Source organism: Stegodyphus dumicola, chromosome 6 (assembly GCF_044657685.1).
Source record: "Stegodyphus dumicola isolate Sdum_Otavi_A_Nest chromosome 6, ASM4465768v1".
NCBI lineage: Eukaryota > Metazoa > Arthropoda > Arachnida > Araneae > Eresidae > Stegodyphus > Stegodyphus dumicola.
The window spans coordinates 174,544,977-174,564,167 of record NC_140773.1 but is presented as its reverse complement, the minus strand read 5'-3'; the positions used below and the strand labels follow the sequence as shown (position 1 = coordinate 174,564,167).

At 30.0% G+C, this 19,191-nt stretch overlaps 2 protein-coding genes across 3 annotated transcripts in view; one reads left to right on the top strand and one right to left on the bottom strand.

Annotated features, from left to right (window-relative positions):
* Positions 1-9,998, top strand: part of GlnRS (Glutaminyl-tRNA synthetase) — a 60,235-nt gene extending 50,237 nt beyond the window's left edge. For both annotated transcript variants that reach the window (XM_085819178.1, XM_085819177.1), the window contains exons 17-19: positions 4,262-4,328; positions 6,100-6,225; positions 9,896-9,998. In XM_085819178.1, coding sequence (XP_085675304.1) covers positions 4,262-4,328; positions 6,100-6,225; positions 9,896-9,946 — 244 coding nt within the window. In that variant the 3' untranslated portion in view covers positions 9,947-9,998. The remainder of the gene's footprint in view (positions 1-4,261; positions 4,329-6,099; positions 6,226-9,895) is intronic.
* Positions 9,999-10,908: 910 nt separating this feature from the next.
* The window catches only part of ytr (U4/U6.U5 small nuclear ribonucleoprotein 27 kDa protein yantar), a 30,924-nt gene continuing 22,641 nt past the window's right edge, over positions 10,909-19,191 (bottom strand). Inside the window, exons 6-9 of the mRNA XM_035351986.2 lie at positions 14,190-14,263; positions 11,280-11,359; positions 11,116-11,177; positions 10,909-11,036 (exon numbers count right to left, since the gene is read on the bottom strand). Of these exons, the coding sequence (XP_035207877.1) occupies positions 10,982-11,036; positions 11,116-11,177; positions 11,280-11,359; positions 14,190-14,263 (271 nt within the window). The 3' untranslated portion in view covers positions 10,909-10,981. The remainder of the gene's footprint in view (positions 11,037-11,115; positions 11,178-11,279; positions 11,360-14,189; positions 14,264-19,191) is intronic.

Sequence of the window (19,191 nt, the reverse complement as noted above, 5' to 3'; positions counted from 1 at the left end):
TTAGTAATTTTTTCTTGTGTGATAAATTTCAAAGCATAGATGCAAAGGCCAACGTCACAATCTGGACAGTAGTACCGAGTTTCCTTCCTACATCTCTTATTGTTTTCATCTCTTCTGGAACAACAAACTTTGCATTCTTTTGATGGTTGCCATTTCTTATCAGTTGGGGGGTATCTGTGTAATAAAATGTCTTTCGATCAAATGTTTTGGATTATCCTCCAAGCTTGGCCAGCCTCTTTTTGAAATGGTGTCTGATGACTGATACATTTCAATAAGTTCATCTACTAAAGATAAACGAAACATCAAATGGGATATTTTTTCCCCATCCTGTTTTTTGTAAATAAGATACGAGTTCAAAATAGTTTAGTCTAATGAATGAAAAAATATTTTCTTATAATATTTCTTTCCTCTTTTCCGAGTAGTAGAGTAATCTCCAAGATACTGGTCTACAATATCTACCGCTCCCATATTTTTATTGTAATCTGTGACAATTGTAGGTTTTTTTACAACTTTGTTATGACACTGTATGTCTACCATGTCATTTGTGTGAACTGTAGATAGCATGGTAACATCTTTCTTATCTTTCCACTTCATGGCAAGAACTTTACCTCGACAAAAAGCAACATTTTCACCTTGTGCGATTCTCATTTTTACTAATTCTTGAGGCATTTCTTTTCAGTTTAGTTTTACAGTTTCATAAGTGTCTGTTTGAAATTTTAAAAGTATGTCTGCCAATTCTGGTGAGATATAAAAATTGTCTGTTATCAGACAATATCCTCGTTTTAGCAGAGGTTTGATTCAAGAGTGACATCACAACTTGAATTGATTGGGGCAGATCTTTAAAGTTTGCATCAAAAACCATACCTTTTCCAGTATATATAATTTGTGACCATATATACTCTGAACTTGATTCACATAACAAATACGATTATTTTATCTTTTTTTTCTTTAGCAGGATCTTTTTTACAGCATATATTGTCACCATCCTAAACAGCCTTTGAAGAGCATGAGGGTTTCATCAGTTACAATATCACGTCCAGGAGTTACAGCTCTTTGAAACAATTCATTCAGGTGCTGTAACACTGCCCATATTTTATGCAGCTTGGGATTTGGATGTGTGTTACAATCAAAATCTTCATTATCTACAAAATGCAGAAATTTGTGTATTTTGTAAAATCTGTTACTAGGCATTATGCTTCTGAAATAAGGTGTTGAAATTGAATATTTTTTGCTGATCAGTTATTATATCTGGTTTTTTTACAATACCTTGTAAAATAACTATACTGAGAAATTTAAGAATTTCTTCCTTTGTGACAGGTATCAAAGGTTTTCTAATTTTTGGATAGGTAGAATACTAGAGAATTTTGGCATTGTTTGGCATATCTGTTTGTTTCCGAAATGATGAGATCCACTAAATTGTCATTCACAAAATACTTAAAATATTGTAAGACACCAAAACTTAGATCAAAATTTGTATTTACCTTTGGTGTTCCCCAAAATTTAAAACGTGGAGGTGCATAATCTGCTGAAGAAGACACAATTTTAGTCCATGATCGTCCAGGCAACAATACAGATCCATCAAAACTGCTCTCAGGATTCACTAACCGAACTTTCATAAAAATCAGTTACTTCAGAATCACTTTCAGATCCATTTATACTAAAATCAGAATCCAGTTCACTATCCGACTCTTCACTCCATAATATACAGAATAAAAATATATTTTATTACAGAACAGAAATCCCATGCATTCACAATGAGACTTAACTAAGTGGCTGAGCTAATGATAAAATTACAAATCACATAGCATAAATACACATTTGATTAGTGCTGACATCTAGTTTAAAATAAACTAACTATCTCTAATTGCATAAAATAAAATATTCTGGTACTCCCATCTGGTGTCTAAAATGAGAAATAAAATTTTTTCCGTGCAAAAGAAATGAATAAGTTCTAATCCTTTTAGGACGTTGCTTTTGAACTCTCCAGCCTGAAAAAATCACGGGCACGAGAAATAGAGGACGAAACGTCACCTCGTCATTTTAACAGGAGCAAGAAGTAAGGGGTTAATGATTTTACTGGGTATTTTTGCTATTTTTCTTGCTTTGGGGATTAACAGATTTTTCGGGTGAACTATTAAGATTAAAAAATATATAGAAATGGTTCATCAGGTAATTCTGAATACACAAAAACAAGAATTTTCTTATGGAAGAGGAATTGTAATTAATTTCAGCATATCCTCCTCCTGACGACGTTATGTTGCAGTTGATTGGATTCCTCTTCTTTCTTGTTCCTGTTTTACTTTATTAATTTTTGGTTTTTCTTGTTATGGTTTATTTGAATTTTCTTTTAACATTTTCAGAACTCTAAACTATTCAGTACTCTATTCTACATTTAAAGGATTTTTTTAAAATTTATTTATTTGAATTTCATTTTTTTGGTTTCAGTGGAAAATTGGCTCTGAATTTCTTTCTTTATGTATATATAGTCCTATGTAATTGGAAAATTTTTGTGTTTTTTAGTGGTACCATAATTAATTTAACTCTCAGCACAGCCAATATGCACTACATTATCAAAATTACATTTGACAAATGGTGCACTTGGCCTTACAATAATTATGTAAAAAACATTTTTATTTATTTAACATATGAAAGTTGCCTTTAATTATTAATATATCTTCTGGCGTGGTTTCACTGCGATTACTTCTGTTGTCTCAGAGAATAAATTTCAAACCTGAAAACATCCTTTCAGCGCTAATTTGTGTAGCTGGAGCTGCCAAAACCACCATTGAAATCTTATACAAGTGTGGATAGTAATTTTATTCTCTTCCCAGAAATTTAAAATATTATGTTTTTTATCGAGTTATGTTACATTGTCAAAATTATTTCAAATGGATTCAATGTCAATCTCAGTAGAAATAGAGGATTATGTGTTTTTATTGCCAATTCTTTACTTCTTAAAAGTCTCTAAATCGGCTTCATTTTCATAACTTTCAGTAGAAGATTGTGTTTCCTCATTTACGATTGAAATGCATTTTTTCAAAAATTGTCATTTGTTCCAAATATTCTTTAAATGTTGCACAGCCTGTACTTTTTGAGACATGGAAAGCAAAATTTGCTAATGCAGGTCCAAACAAACTGCTCCTACTAAATATCACTTTCTATTAACAATGCTTCTCTGTTAGATAACTGATTATACAAAAACATCTGCAAAGAAATTTTTTTAATTTGGTTACTTTATTTTGCAATGGGTCCAAATTCCGTAAAAATCACTTAAAGTTATTTCTCCACTTGGTAGTTTCAAAGTTGCTTCTGTTAGGTATCAGTGATTAATTTAAATTTCACCCATTTACTGTCTGTAAAATAATAATTTAAATTACTTTCTGCTAAAGATTTTAAAAATTAATACACAAGTACTTACGCTATCAATAATTCAATATCTGAGGACTTTACGAAAAAGGTGGCCGCTACGGGCGCAAAACAAAAGAATAGAAAGCCGGTTGAGAGTTACACTTAATTTTTAATTTATTCTTTACATCCAGTTGACCATTATACTTACTTTCCATGAATTAATACCAACTGTCATTAGAATTTTTACGTCTCTTGACATATTATTATGCTTACACCACAATCCCTTTCTTTGTTAGGGTGGCACTGCACTGGATACTTCCTGCTGATCAGCTGATTTGCCTGTCTAAAGTCTATACAAACATCTGTGGATGATTGCATGCTGAGATGCGAAAAATATAACTTAGACTGATATTTTTCTTAAAAAATCATCTATAATTGTAGTTCATTCAACTGAATTAAATCTGCCTTCTACAAGTAGTTTCACACGAAACTGAAACAGAAAAGTACTAGCGAATATCAAAAGAGGAAATCTATAAGAAATGTATATGTAATGATGATAATTTTATGGTTGATGTTAAATTAGAAAATATTGATAAGTTGGTTACAGTAACAAAATAACTGAAGATACATCAAACTGAAATAAACTGATATTTTTTCGGTTCAATTCCACTTCAAAGCTCTGTAGTCTTTAGTGTTTCACAAATCTATATTATATATTATGATAAGATATCTTATCATAATGCACTGCTATATCTTATCATAATGAATTTCAATAGTAAAAGAATCTCATGCTGTTAACTTTTATTTCATATTATGATGAATTATAAGCTGTTTGAGTAGTGAATGCTTCTGATGTAATTTTGCAAATTTTTTAAATATTTTATAGTTTTCAAAACATTTTTAATGCTTTTAGATTTAAACATAAAAACCCAGAAGACCCAAAGGAAGTTCCTGGAGGATTTATAACTGATTGTAATAAGGTATTTTATTATCTTAATTTTTACATTTGATATTTAAATATTATCATATAAGTCTTTTATATATTAGTATGTATACTGTACAAGAGTGGATGGAAAGAAGATGATGATGTTTAAATATGAAATTCCTATCCATAAAACTGTCTTTAGGATCTTTCTTCACCTCTAAGTGCGGCCCACCAGCGGCCGAGCGGTAAAGTCGCTGAACACTGGTAGTTCGGTCCGAGGTTCGAATCCCGCGAGCGGGCTGGCTGCATGGGCGTTTTCGTGGTTTTCCCCATGTGTAACATGTATACGAGCCAGTTTCCATCAGAAAGTCCTCCACGAAGGCATCCCTCCTCTTTGGCAGATAGCCCTCGAGCCTTTGCCATAATCACGCACACACACACACACTCACCTCTAAGTGCCACTCAGCTCTACTTGAAACTTACTGGGTCTCTGTTTCATTCAAAATGTTTTGTGATTTGTTGTTACCTGATTTGTTTGTTTTAAAATGTTTCTGAAGTAAGACATATATGGTCATCGAAAATGCTTAGCTATAGCTTGGTAACTGCTTTATCAGGGTGATACCATTGCATTGAAACACTGTACTTTACCTCATTATGCACGACTTTCGTAGATAAGAGAATTAGGATAATTTTTATTTCATCCTACTCTTTGTGATGTAAACCAACAAGATGCATACAGGGCACCAACTCTCAATCTGAGAGGTGCCAAAAGTTTAGTTTCCAGGAGGAAGACCTAGTGAGAGGTCATAGATAAGGAGAAGGCTCATGGGAGCAGACAGCAAAATGAAGTTAACTTGCATTAACAAATGTACTTATTTCAATTATTAGTAGCATAATTCTAGTGTCCTAGTGTTTTGTGTGTGAATAAATATTTATAATATTTAATTATTTATAATTATGAAGTTTAAATATAATATTAAAATAATAATAAAGTATAATATTAAAATATTTATAATTATGAAGTTTGAATCATTTCTCAGTGAGGCGGCCTGCGAAGACAGTGCAACATTATACTCTTCTGAAGACATTTCCCCCCCCCTTTTTTTGTTGTTACTGCTTCCGAGTTTGTGAACTCATTTCCATGGTTCTAGGTAACACAAAGGACGTAAGTACTCAAAATCTCAAAGCTTTCTGTGGCTGGAAACCAATCTGGCCACATTCATGGTTCTGTAAGACTTTGTTAACGTTAATAAAGCAACACAAAATATTAAAATGATATTCTGAGACATCCGAATGTTAATTATGTGTCACAGGTTACCTCAAAATACCTTTGTCATATGTTGATGATATAAGTGTTCATAATTTAAGATATTGTTCATCATCCGAGGCATAGTTTGTTGAGACAGTGACAAAATATTGCTGAAGTTCAGGGCTTTGTGATCCAGTGTTCTTATTTAATGAAACTGACTACAAATCTTTCATTGTTTAAACAGGTTACTAGTCCCTCCTTCCCAGAACATTAAAAAATGTAATAGGATGTCTGCAACATGTAATTTTGTGTACATATTAATGACTTTATTATTATTAAATAATAAAACTAATACTATTTTAAGCATTGGAACTCCCCCCCCCAGATAACCTTGAACTGTGTAATGGTTTTTTAAGTGTCAACAGTCCTTGTATAAAAAATATGAACTTGCATCATGCACAATGTATAGAGATTTTAATAAGATAAATTAGGTATTCTTATTTATTTTCTTTGATTACATTACTGATTAACAGTAGTTTGACTGTAACAATACTGATTAAAAATGTACTTTTTGCAGAAATCACTTCAGTGCATTAGTAGTGCCTTTGTTGATACATCAGTAAAAGAAGCAAAGGTTCATGATAAATTTCAGTTTGAAAGGTTGGGTTTCTTTAGTGTGGATCCAGATTCAACATCTGAAAAAGTGAGTTTCTCTTCATTTTCTGTAATATGACACTCTAATACTCTAAATTGTTTTAAGATAAAATATGTAATGTGGCAACACTTTTTTAAAAAATATGTGTATATTTGTTTGTCTAGCTAGTAACGGTATACTGCTATTTTGGAGTTTCTTAGAAAAACAACAAATTTATTCCCTCTTTAAAAAAAAAAAATGTGCAATATTTGATGTTAAAAAAAGTAACTTTATATATTAATAAATTAACTCATATCTTTTGCAAATTTCATTAAAGAAAATGATTGAGATTTTCATTTTAAAGTTACTGCTGCCACCTGGAGTTTATTATGTAATAAAAATTTTCAAAATTTGCTAACATTAAAATCTCTGCAGGAAATGTAAAAAGGAAATATGTGAGATAACAACAGTGATACATGATATCACAGTATCTAAAAACTGTTTTTATCCACAGCAATGTATAATTTAACTGGACATAATCCTAGAATGTATAAACAATTTGGATCTTCTGTCTCTCACCGACTCCTATCAGAATACAAGATTAATAGCTATTAAAAAAAATTTTTGTTTTGGTGTTATTGTTTTGAATATAGGTTTAATTTAAGCAACCACATGAACTTATTCTTCAGATTAAACTGCTTGCAAATACAGGTAAGTTGTTGTTATTATTTTTCTGGTAATTATAACACAAATTATTCCTCTTTTCTTTTTTTTTAAACTGCTGTCAGATTAACTGTGATTTCAAGTTAACCATGGAAATTTTCCCCAATGTTACCCATTTAATCAGGAGTATGCTGTAAAAGATCTTTGTAAATTGAGGCATTCTTATTAAATCTTCCTTATCCAGCTGCTGCACTCTGAAAAAATAAATTGTATCATAATCTGAAATAACATAGATTCTAGTTAACTGCCACAAACTAAGACTGTTACATTTTCATCCTGATTATCTGAAATAAGATTATCAAACATATCATTGCAAGTAATTCTAACATTTTATTTAAATTAATTATATGAATTCTTTTATTACATAATTTTTACAAATTTTGAATGTAATTAGTTACATTTTGTCTGGAAGTGCTTCTTTCAGTAATTCTAAAATATGTAATTTAAAGTTAGCATAATCCAAAATGTTAGTGTAAGATTATTACTTCAAATAAAAAAGCTGATGGCAGTTTGAAAACCATAGAACTTTTAACGGAAATATGGCTATTATTCAGATTTTGGAATTGTGAAGATCATAAAAAATATTCTCTAAATTTCATTCTGAAAGAAATTGCTAAATTTTCTATTGGTTAGCATGATTATTACAAATATTTACTAAGTTTCATTCTGTAGACGTAGAGGTTATGAAGCAAGGCTGTTATGAAGCAAAGCTTTCTGTGGCTGGAAACCAATCTGGCCACATTATTGGTTCTGTAAGACTTTGTTAACGTTAATAAAGCAACACAAAATATTAAAATGATATTCTGAGAGATCCAAATGTTAATTATGTGTCACAGGTTACCTCAAAATACCTTTGTCATATGTTGATGATACAAGTGTTCATAATTTAAGATATTGTTCATCATCCGAGGCATAGTTTGTTGAGACAGTGACAAAATATTGCTGAAGTTCAGGGCTTTGTGATCCAGTGTTCTTATTTAATGAAACTGACTACAAATCTTTCATTGTTTAAACAGGTTACTAGTCCCTCCTTCCCAGAACATTAAAAAATGTAATAGGATGTCTGCAACATGTAATTTTGTTTACATATTAATGACTTTATTATTATTAAATAATAAAACTAATACTATTTTAAGCATTGGAACCCCCCCCCAGATAACCTTGAACTGTGTAATGGTTTTTTAAGTGTCAACAGTAGGCATGTTAGGTATCACCATGCCTTTCTAAGTGCTAAGTTTCTGTCCTGGAGGGAATTCAGAGGGAGAATACCCTGGGGGTGCAGTCCAAGTATCCCCACCAACCTTGACAGGATTTCGGCTCACCATATATTTTAAATGCACTCTTGCCACACAGACATTGTACATGTACAAACATCCATGCCCTCTCCAGGAGTCAAGCCTGAGCCCTTCATTATGGTAGTCAATGTCGTTAACCATTATCCCATTTGGGCAGCTCTGTATGTAAATACTGAAATGGTTACAAAGAAATGCGATTTCACATGTAAAATAATGCGGGAGCTGAAAGAGGGGCATATAGCCTGAGGAGTGTGTCAACAAATTCAGTTTGTGCTCTAGTGTTTGTATTATAGTGTAGATGGCTTTTCAAAATCAGTTATAGAAATTCAGAGGGTTGGTTTTGGTCAATTAGGAACAAATACCAGTGGTTACTGCTAGTTTTTCAGGCCAGAAAGACTGATAATAAGCTATAGCAAACTAACTGCATAAGAAATAGCAAGGGATCTATATTGTAGTTTAACTATGGCCAAACAACTCCATAAAAGTGGATGTTTGGCTCGTAGTGTTCTGTGCTGTGTTCCTCTAACCATCACAGCATAGCGATGGTATGAAGAATACAAAGAATAGCCAGCAGTACAGTTAGATTAGGTATTTTTTGTAAATGAAAAAAGATTAACTAATCTTGCAGAATGTTGCCACATATTACTTTACAGATATCTGGAGACATATTTTGATTAACATATAATGGAAATTGGCAGAGTAATTGTTGAATACTATGGTAATTTAATAATTCAGCTCTATGTGGGGTGCTTCAAGGCATCTTTGGCTCTGAGTTTATGAAAATAAAAAATATTCTACTAAACTTGCTTTTGAAGAGTGATGACACACTGCATGATTAATCTTCTCTACAAGATTCTACTAAGATATTTAGGGGTTTATATAGGCCTGATAGATATTTTCTGATAAAAATTTGCATCAACTTGCAACTCTTCCAACAGGTTTTTTTTTTTTTTTTTTTTTTTTTTTTTTTGTAATTCAATATTTATTGAAGTAGTGATTCATATGTATCACAACCAGTATAGTTAACCATCTTATCAGTATGTCTTTGTATATTTTATATTTGTTGTTTTCCTTCTCACTTTAACATCACTGAAGTATGTTAAAAATGATCTTTACATACATCCAGGCATATATCTTTACATATATTGCAATTTAAAAATGGTAATACCAGTATGGTAATCTTTTCAAGTGTGTGATTATTATTTATGAAGTTTTTGATACAGTGCTCTTAAAAATTACAAATTTGAAAGAGTGTTTCAATAATTTAATTTATGCATTAAGCATGAAAGGAAAAACTTTATAGTCGGAAGAATCTGTGCACAGGACAGTCTCATTTGATTAAGTAAATATCTGAGCTAACACTTAATTCAGAAAGTGAACTATCTTCATTATTATTATGGAAATTTAATATATTTCCTGATTCCTTAAAAGCTTATTATAACTTTTTAAGATTTAAAAAAAAGATTTGCAATGAAACATTTCTTTGGTACATTTACTATTGCAATTAAATAGCACTGTCCCTCATACTGGCAATTTTATAGACTAGGTTTACTGTATAATAAAGGGTACATATAACTTCTCCCAAATAAATAATAACCAGAATCAGTTGCAATTTCAGATTACTTCTTTACAGTATTTTTATGTATTTAATTAATTTCAAAGAGAATTTTTTATATGCAAGTGCATTGTTTTTCACATGCTTTTTTCTCTTTTATTTACAGTTAGTTTTCAATCTAACAGTTAGCCTTAAAGAAGATGCTGGAAAAGACTAACAATCAATATAACTATGTGAAAAAAATTAAAATAAAATAGTGAGAATACAAATATGTTTCTTTCATGAAATACCTCCCCACCCCTTCTTCAAAAATTTATTTTCAGGACAAGTCGTGTATATTAAAAAGATTGATATTAGAATTTGGAACTTTATTCGTAAAAGGACTTGTTACCCATCTGTTACCGGGACCGGATTAAGAAATGTGTTATATATGTGCATACGTATACACACATACATACAAACACATCCATCCATGCATGCATTTCTGAATCTGGACCTGATAACAGAAGAGTATTCATATTTAATGAAGCAATTTCTTTAAAACAGCTTAAAATGTGAAATGAAAGTTAATGTAGGTTTTAACATATATGTAATAAGCAGAAGTAAATATTGGAATGATTTCCATTGAAAAAGTATGCAATTTCTTCTTAAACTTCAAAATAATTCTTTACAAGTATTTATAATTAAAGTATGTGCATAAATATGAAGGACAAAATAATGTAACTTAACTCTCACTGAAGCATTTTCACTGCTTTTCTAAAACTAAAAAGAAAATTTTGAAATCATTTCTCTGATATAATTTAAGCATTCCAGCAATAATCTGATTTCTTTAACTGCACTTTGAAGTAAAATGAATTTTTATGCAAAGTTCTTTTCTTACATAAATATAAAAATGCTCATATTTTACTGCAGATATACTTGCTTATATATTTTGTCTTTACAGGTTTATCCCAAGATCCAAGTAATAAAATTTCTAAATATTTACATTAATTACGGGAAGCCATTACTGTATTTAATCACATCTAATATAAGCAAGTCCCTTACCAAAAAAGAGCCATTAAAGCATGGATATTTTTCCATAACCCAATTACATTTTCTAGCTTAATATATATCAAGAAAACATTCTTCAAGATAAAAAAAAATGGAACATTTAAATATTTCTAAATGGTTTACAAAAAATAATAGCAACTGACAATTTTAATACACAAAAAGCATAATTTACAATTTTTTTCCAATTGCATTCACATAAAAATTAAGCAACAAAATCCAAAGGTCTGTTGAAACCACCTTTCCTGTTCATGTACTGCCTACAAGAGAAAAATGCAACATTAAATCTTATTTTTCCTCCTTAATAAATTTTAATAATAACAAAATTATTTCACTAACCTGTATTTTCTTTTTTGTATAACATGGACGCCATATGCTACATTTCCTGGTACGTGTTTGCCCTGAAAAATGTTCTAATTAAATATAAACTAAAAAACTTTGAAAGCTTACACAGCACATCATTTTTCAGTAATTAATACTTAACATCCAAAAATAATTATTACCTTAGTTGTGTCAAAATTTCCAAAACCCATTAATTTGATCATTTCCTTTTCTTCTTCAGTCTTTCCTTCAAGATCTTTATCTAGAATACACATATTTACAAGCTACTTTATATGAATCAACATGATAAACATACATCCTGTCTATAAAAGTCCTTACACGGCCTTTATTTTCAAAACCATTCATCACAGACATATACTTTCAGTAACAAAAATGTTTTAAATAATACAGATTCATGTTTTGGTATTTTTAAATTTAAAGAAATGGCAGATTTTCAAATTTTGCTTACATATGCTGTCCCAGAAGAAAAAGAAAATTGAATATAAATTATAATAAAAGTTTAATTTGAGCAATGCATTACATAAAGATGACTATAAATATATTTCTACAATTCAAAATATTAAAAAAAAAATCAATTGAGATATAAATCTTAAAATGTGCGATCATAGGCAAAAATACCTGTCTCTTTCGTGTTATTCAACTTCTTTGTTTAGTAACCTAATTTATTTTTTAAAATAAAGAAGTTTAATTATTTTAAATGTAAGTGTGTTATATTCATGATAAAAATTAATTACAGATTTTTTTTTTCTTTAACAAATCAATAGAAAAATAATTTATCTTCCACTTCATTTCAAGTCTGTTTATTTTACCCAAAATTAATTTTTAAATCTGTCTAAAAGGGGCAGTACATATTCAGTGACATAAACTAGTCAAGCTGTGTTTGATTACTTTGAATATGTACTGCCCCCCTAAGTGGGGGTAAATAATCCCAAGGTAAATGGACTTGACATGAAGTGGAAGACAAATTATTTTTATTGATTTGTTAAATTTTTACCTAAAAATTTTGATTTGATTTTTTATATTTTAAATTTTAGAAATATATTTATAGTCATTTTATGCATTTCTCAAACATTAAATATTAATTTATCTTGAATTTTTCTTTTCTTCTAAGACAGCATATGTAAGCAAAATTTGAAAAGGGGCCAAATCAATTTTGTATAAATTACCTCCAGTCTTTATATTTGTATTTAGGGAAATTTTGTACTGATTGTAAAAAAGTTTGACAAAAACCGACCAAGATATTTGACATTAAATTTGGAGATCATATTCAGGGGCCATACATGAATTGAAGAGCGAAATGCATGCGTTTATACATAACTGAAAATAAAATACTGGTTTAGAAAAAGGTTTCTGATGTTAAAATTAAGTGCTGGGCAGATTATTGTGATACATGTTCATCAGTAATGTTTTCAAAACACTGGCACTCTAGTTTTGGTATACAGCTAACAAATATCATTTTTTGAATTAATAAAAAATATTTGTAGTTTAATAAATTTTTAGTTACTAGATTATAACTCTAAAATAGGGATGGCCAACCCGTGGCAGGCATACGTGACTTATTGAAAAATTTAAATATTTGACATAATAATAATATTGCTTGTATCAACTCTGTCAATAGATACACAAACACATTTGAATAAGTATAAAAATTTAGTTTCTCTGCAAGGTGTCAATTTTTACCCAAATGAAATGAAAATTATTGACCTACAGCAGCATACTACACTAAAATATATGGAACTTATTTTAACTGAAATTGATCCAAATTATATTGAATTTTAGAAATTTGATTTAACAAGCAATTTTCCAAATTTACACAATCTGACTGTCAGATATTGTTCCAAGTTTTGGATCAACATGTTTGTGAACAACTGTGTTTTATTATGAACATAATAAAATCAAAATATTGAAATGTACCTAAAACACCTAATTTTGTAAGCATCTTCAAGAACTAACTAATCCTAATGTAGATGACTTCGTAAAAAAACATATTCAAAAACCACATTAATTAAGTAACGAATATTTAAAAGTATTTTTTTATTTTATACATAACCTAACTGACTGTACCTTTAGAAATGCTTATTAACAATAAAACCCTAGTTTGTACCTTTTTTATTATATTATTTTTTAAATGTCCACTGCTCAGACTTACATAAACAAAGGTGCTATTTGCATAAAAATCCCATAATCAGCCTATAAATAACATGTTTGGGTACTGTTCTGTTATCCGGATCAGGTCCAGAAATATATGTATGCAAGGATGGATGTGTTCATGTACGTGTATATATGTATGTACATATGTATCTGTGTGTGCACATACAAACATACACATGTGCATATATACATACACTTCTGAATCCAATCTTGATAACAGAACAATACCCACTTTTTTACATTTTTTTTATATGTTGGCAAAATTGGAAGTGGCACACATAACTATTTTTTCTTTTAGATAGCGGCACTCTTCCCAAAAAAGGATGGCTACCCCTCCTCTAAAAGAATAAAACTTCATTACAATATTAATAATGTATATTAATACTTTAAAACACATAAATTACTTGTATAAAATTTCTTTCAGCATATAAATGCAACAAAATTATAAATTAAAGATTGTAGTAAATCACAAAAGAATTCACTGAATGACATTTAAAAGGGGGGGGAACCTTGACTTATTTCAATTTATTTATTAACTAACCCCTTTAATGCAAATACAAAATGACATCAGTTAATTCTGAAATTAAATACATTGGTCAACTTTTGTCACATGAAATCAAACCTTTTGTGTTTTATTTTTTATAAAGAATACAGAATTTTCCTAAATAAGTATACAGATCAGAGAGATGTACAAAAAGTTAAGATTTCATATTTTATATAAAATTATTTTTTTTAATTTAAAAATATGAAAAAATTAATCTACATCATTTAAAACATTTTTATCATTAGAAATAACTTGTTTGAGACCAAATTTTGCAAAAATAAAGGCAACATAAGGACTCTTGTGGACACTGTGTACATTTAAACAAACAAAAATTTAAAATAGTTGCAAAATTTTTAAAGATTTCATAATAAAATACCTGTTATTGGTGTTCTTTCCATCAGAAATTTTGAAACAGCTCTTTTGGGAGCATCTTTAGTGCTTTCACGTCCCCTAGAAATACATAAAGTATCATTATTAAATTGGCTATTTTCCTACAATAAATATATATATATATATATATTTTAAATTGACAGAATTGAAAATTCTTCCATAACAGATTTTTTTAGTCCAAAGGGCAATTTGCCCAGAAGGACTATTAATTTCGTTTTGCCATTCAGCGATTTTTTTGATTCACTGCAAGTATAGTTTCACTTTTCAAATTGTTGCCACCAAATATTATCACCCTGTATTATATTTAAATTAATTAAATAATGAAGTTCCATAAATGTATGTATGTTTCTCACATTGTCATAAAACAATGGTACCTAGAGCCATTGGATTTTGAATATTGTAATCCTCCTGCGAATATGGGCATCTGGAAGCCCAAATTTAAAATTTGTTTTATTATAGATTTCATATTTTGTAAAACTTTTAACAAGTTTTTGATTAACAAACTCAAGGATTTCATAACGAGCAATCGCAACATTGTACAGAAAAAAACATTTTTATCTCCAGCGCGCGAGACTGAATCCGAAATTCTAAAGATATGCTCATTTTAAAATTATTTTGCAATATTGCTGTTGAATTGAATTTTATGGTTTAAGTGCAAAGAACATGATATTTAATAAATTAAGGTAACACACAAAACGTTAAAAAAACGCCCCGTTGCATGTAATTTAAAATCTGAAACCTTTATTATTATTATTATTGTTGTTATAGTTCAAAAAAAAATTTTTTTTTCAAACACCCTATATGATAAAATTAAGCAAACTGAAACTTGAACAGGCATAAATTTTAAAGGAAAAAATAGCAATTTGAAGTAAAATTTATTTAATTTCAGGCATGTTTCTTTTACATAACAGAGGAAGTCAACTCAATAATCTGTTAAGTGCTATATTGTTATTATGAAGTTTATGAACTGAATACTGTTAAATACATTTTCAATTATCACTGAAGCCAACAGAAATGCTCCATAGAGAGCAACATAAAAGAAAAAATCTGATGCGGACCCCATGACTCCTTGTGCAGAATATTAAATTATACGCCTTTTTTGTTGCATTTAATTTAAGCTTATTTCCTTGAATTTTACTAGAGATAAATTTCTCATTCAATTAATTCAGTTCTCACTTTATGGCAAAACAAAAATACATGAAACCTCAAAATATCTTCATTAAAAATTGAAAAATATATAAAAACATAAAACACTAAATACAGTTAAAACAATTTTTACAATTAAAATTAGAGTTTCTACACAAAAAGAAGGAATTCGGCCAGCAGGCATTTCGGTGCACAAAACTGAAAGTTTACTTTTGGTCCCATTCAGCAAAAAGACACTGAAGGTGCACAAACTGAGTTCACTATTCTGCCAAGTTTCAAATGTAAGCAAATATGGCTGCTGTGGGAAAAGCAAAATTAGGCTTAGCCGCACTTAAATAACTTTTAAGCTGTTGACAATTCTACAACTATTGTATGAAGATTAAATAAAGGCATGAAAACCTTAACTGGAAGATAAGAACAACATAATTCACTGATTTTATAATAAAAGATTATAAAGCAAATAATGCACAATTTACGAACATATAAAATTTAAAAAAAAAAAAAAAACTGAGCTCACTGAGCTGAGTAACAGAGTAGGTGTATATGTATATATATATATATAATAATAATAAATATTAGAATTTAAAAAAATTTTAAACAGGGATGCCACTCAAACAGGAGAATGAAATTCCCTGACTTTTCCAGGTATATTTTAAGAAAATTCCAGTTTATCCGCGTAATGCATTTTGGCTGTGCTAAGAAGAAAATTATGGTATTACTTGAAAACACAATTTGCCATAATGACTTATATATATAATTAATCCCCAAAGGATTACTATTTTAACTATAAAAGTTGTTTTCTCCACTGAAGATTGAGATTAGAATCTGCTTAATCTGGATTTTAAAAAATCATTTTTTGCAGACATTTTGCAGCTAAACGAAAGAAATATATTTAATGATATTTTTAAATAAATTCAGATATTTTACATTTATTTAGCAGCATACATAAGCAAAAAATATGTGCATTGAATTTCGTGATGGTATGCTACTACTGCTAGAATTAATTTCAAGATTATGCCAGAGAAAATTTCCTGAAATTTGAAAGTATTATTTACTAATATTAAACAAATTTAGAGGGAAGAAGCAACATTAAATGATCCGAATAATATAAAAATAAAGATAATTAAAAATTGAATTAGAATAATCAATGATATTTTAGCGAATATAGTTAGTTATATTTAATGGTTAGCCTAGATTAGTATTTTTTTATTTTATTAGAAAATGACAAATAAGGCAATTATTAAAAAGGTTTAAAAGATTTTGTGGTAAAATCTTAATATACGGTAAGGCCTTGGCACAATTTTGAAAATTGTCGCCAACACCAAAATAACACGTTTACTGCTCATCGTAATGTTGCCAAATCCCGTGAGTACCGTACATGGAAGTTAAAACAGAATAAATACATGGAAACAAAAAACCTAACCAAAGAACATCTGTGTAAAGAAGGAAAAGTTCCATAGATGTAATGCTATTTATTATACGCCACTAGAAAGCGGAGGAAAAATTCACCAAGGGATTTGGTGACGGAATCTGGTGGCCAGAATTTCCCCCTTCGCGATGTGTACAGGAAATTGAGGAACACGTGTTAAGAAGAAACATTCTTTGACTAAACATTTCTTTTTTGATATTTTGCAATTATTTAAACACGGATTTTCATAGTTTTTTCTCAAAATAACTAATCCATTAATTAATTTACTTGCGTGAAAAAATATTTTCTTTTGTTTTAATGTTTAAAGAAATTTTAAACGATATTCATTTTATGAACTCTTGATAACGTGACCTTTGAATTTCGTTAGAAAGTCCTCCACGAAGGCATCCCTCCTCTTAGGCAGATAGCCCTAGTGTGCTTTGCCATAATTAAATACACCATACACCACACCTTTGAACTTCGACACCGGCTTCGAGCTTTGGCGACAGATATTTCGCGTATATGCAGCTGTTTCCCTCTACGTTGGAACGGAGCCACTTCTGTTGCAGAGAAATCTTCCTTCTTAAAAATACATATTCTTTGATTTTAACTCCCATTGTACCGTATATTAGTATTGAACCGATTTTGTTTTATACGAGAATAAGTATTTTGTTTAGTTCAACATGCGCATGCGATTCTCGAGGTTACTGGAAACTTGCTTTGCCTTTCTAAAAGACAATCTAAAGGGAGCTGCGAAAATTGGCTCTATGCCAGCTGCCCGAACGATGCTCACGCGATACACAATTCGCCAATAAAGTGATTGTTTCCAACGTCAGCACAAAACTCACCTTTTTGGGAGGGGATCGCCTGACTTTTCCAGATTTTGACTAAAATATTTAAATTCCCTGACTTTTCCCTGAATTTTTTGGTCAATTTTCGAATTCCCTGACTTTTTCTGGTTTTCCAGGTAGCGTGGCAACCCTGTTTAAACCCGTTCTGCGCTATAGCTGCAAGATTGAAGTAGAATAAACTTAAAGCATCTAAATTTATTATTAACTCTTTGCGGTCAGACTAAATTTGGAGATGGGTATTGTACTGGTCGGAATTAATTTCCGTCGATAGAGCAGGGATACATAACACGCAAGTTTACGATGGATAAACAAGATTTAGTAAATCTTTTGTGAACTTTAGATATATCTTTATTCAATACACTAATCTAGTGATATGTTTAACATAAAATGTGGCATAGATGTCCTGTTCTCTCTTCTAGCTGAATTTTGGGGAATTATTTTGGAATATTTTAAGAAGAGAGAATGTCTAATTACTGTTAAATACAATTTATAAAATATTCTCTGGATTTCTACAAGGTATCATCGAACGTTGTCGAATTCATTACGTTCAAAAGACGACTGACTCGCCACTGCGTCTTGCATGGCGAGCGCTGGGTCACAACTTTTGTTTAAATTAGATTACGTCATCTCCAATCGATGGAGCACTGTGTTGGTTCATGAATAGGTTCTTTAGGCATTGAGGTTCATATAGGAAAAGTGTAAACTGATACATCAATGCACACGGTATACGATTCGTATAGTTCTTTGCTGTAGTGGCTGAGAGCAGACATACGACCGGAACGGTAAAAAGGCTTTGGTGGCGGAGAGTGGACATACAACCGCAAAGGTTAAATTGGGATAAGAGTAAGACAATTCCTGTGTAATACAATATGTGCAAACATGTATAAGAGGTTTAACACAATATCAAAACAAATCCAATTAAAGAAAGAATACATAGTAGAACAAACTCGAAAAATAAAAATGCGAAAGAGAAAATATACAAATAAAAATTAATCTCCTTTCATTGAAACTCAAATTCAGAACTCATCAGCATACCTGCCAACCTCTAAAGATAAAAAATCAGAAGATTTCTCCAAAATTCAAAAGAACACGAAGAATTAATATCAAACTTTGATATTAAAAAATAACAATTTATACGAATAGAAAAAAGAAAATTGTACTTACATTAGTAAATCTCAATTAAGTAGTAACTAAAAAATTTATTAGGAAACATAAAACAAGAACTTAATATTACACAAAAATATTATTGCAATGAATTTAGAGTGCATTTTTTGGCTTTAGCCAAAAATTCTTTGGAAAATTTCCTGTCATTTTCTTTAATTGTTAACAAAAATGGAAATTTATCAATAAAAAAAAAGAATCTTTTCAAAAGATGAATTTTCAAATTTGCCACTTCAGCATTTAAAAGAACTTCATTTTGCAAAGGAAACATCCTTACAATGTAATCACAGGCTGAGGAAAAGTACTTTCTAACACATTGAAAAAATTCTTTTTTCTCATGATCTTTCAAAGAATTTACAAGTTCCCTGGTTTGATTTCCAATTATAAGATCATTGTCATCCTTTTGATTTGCCAAACTATTA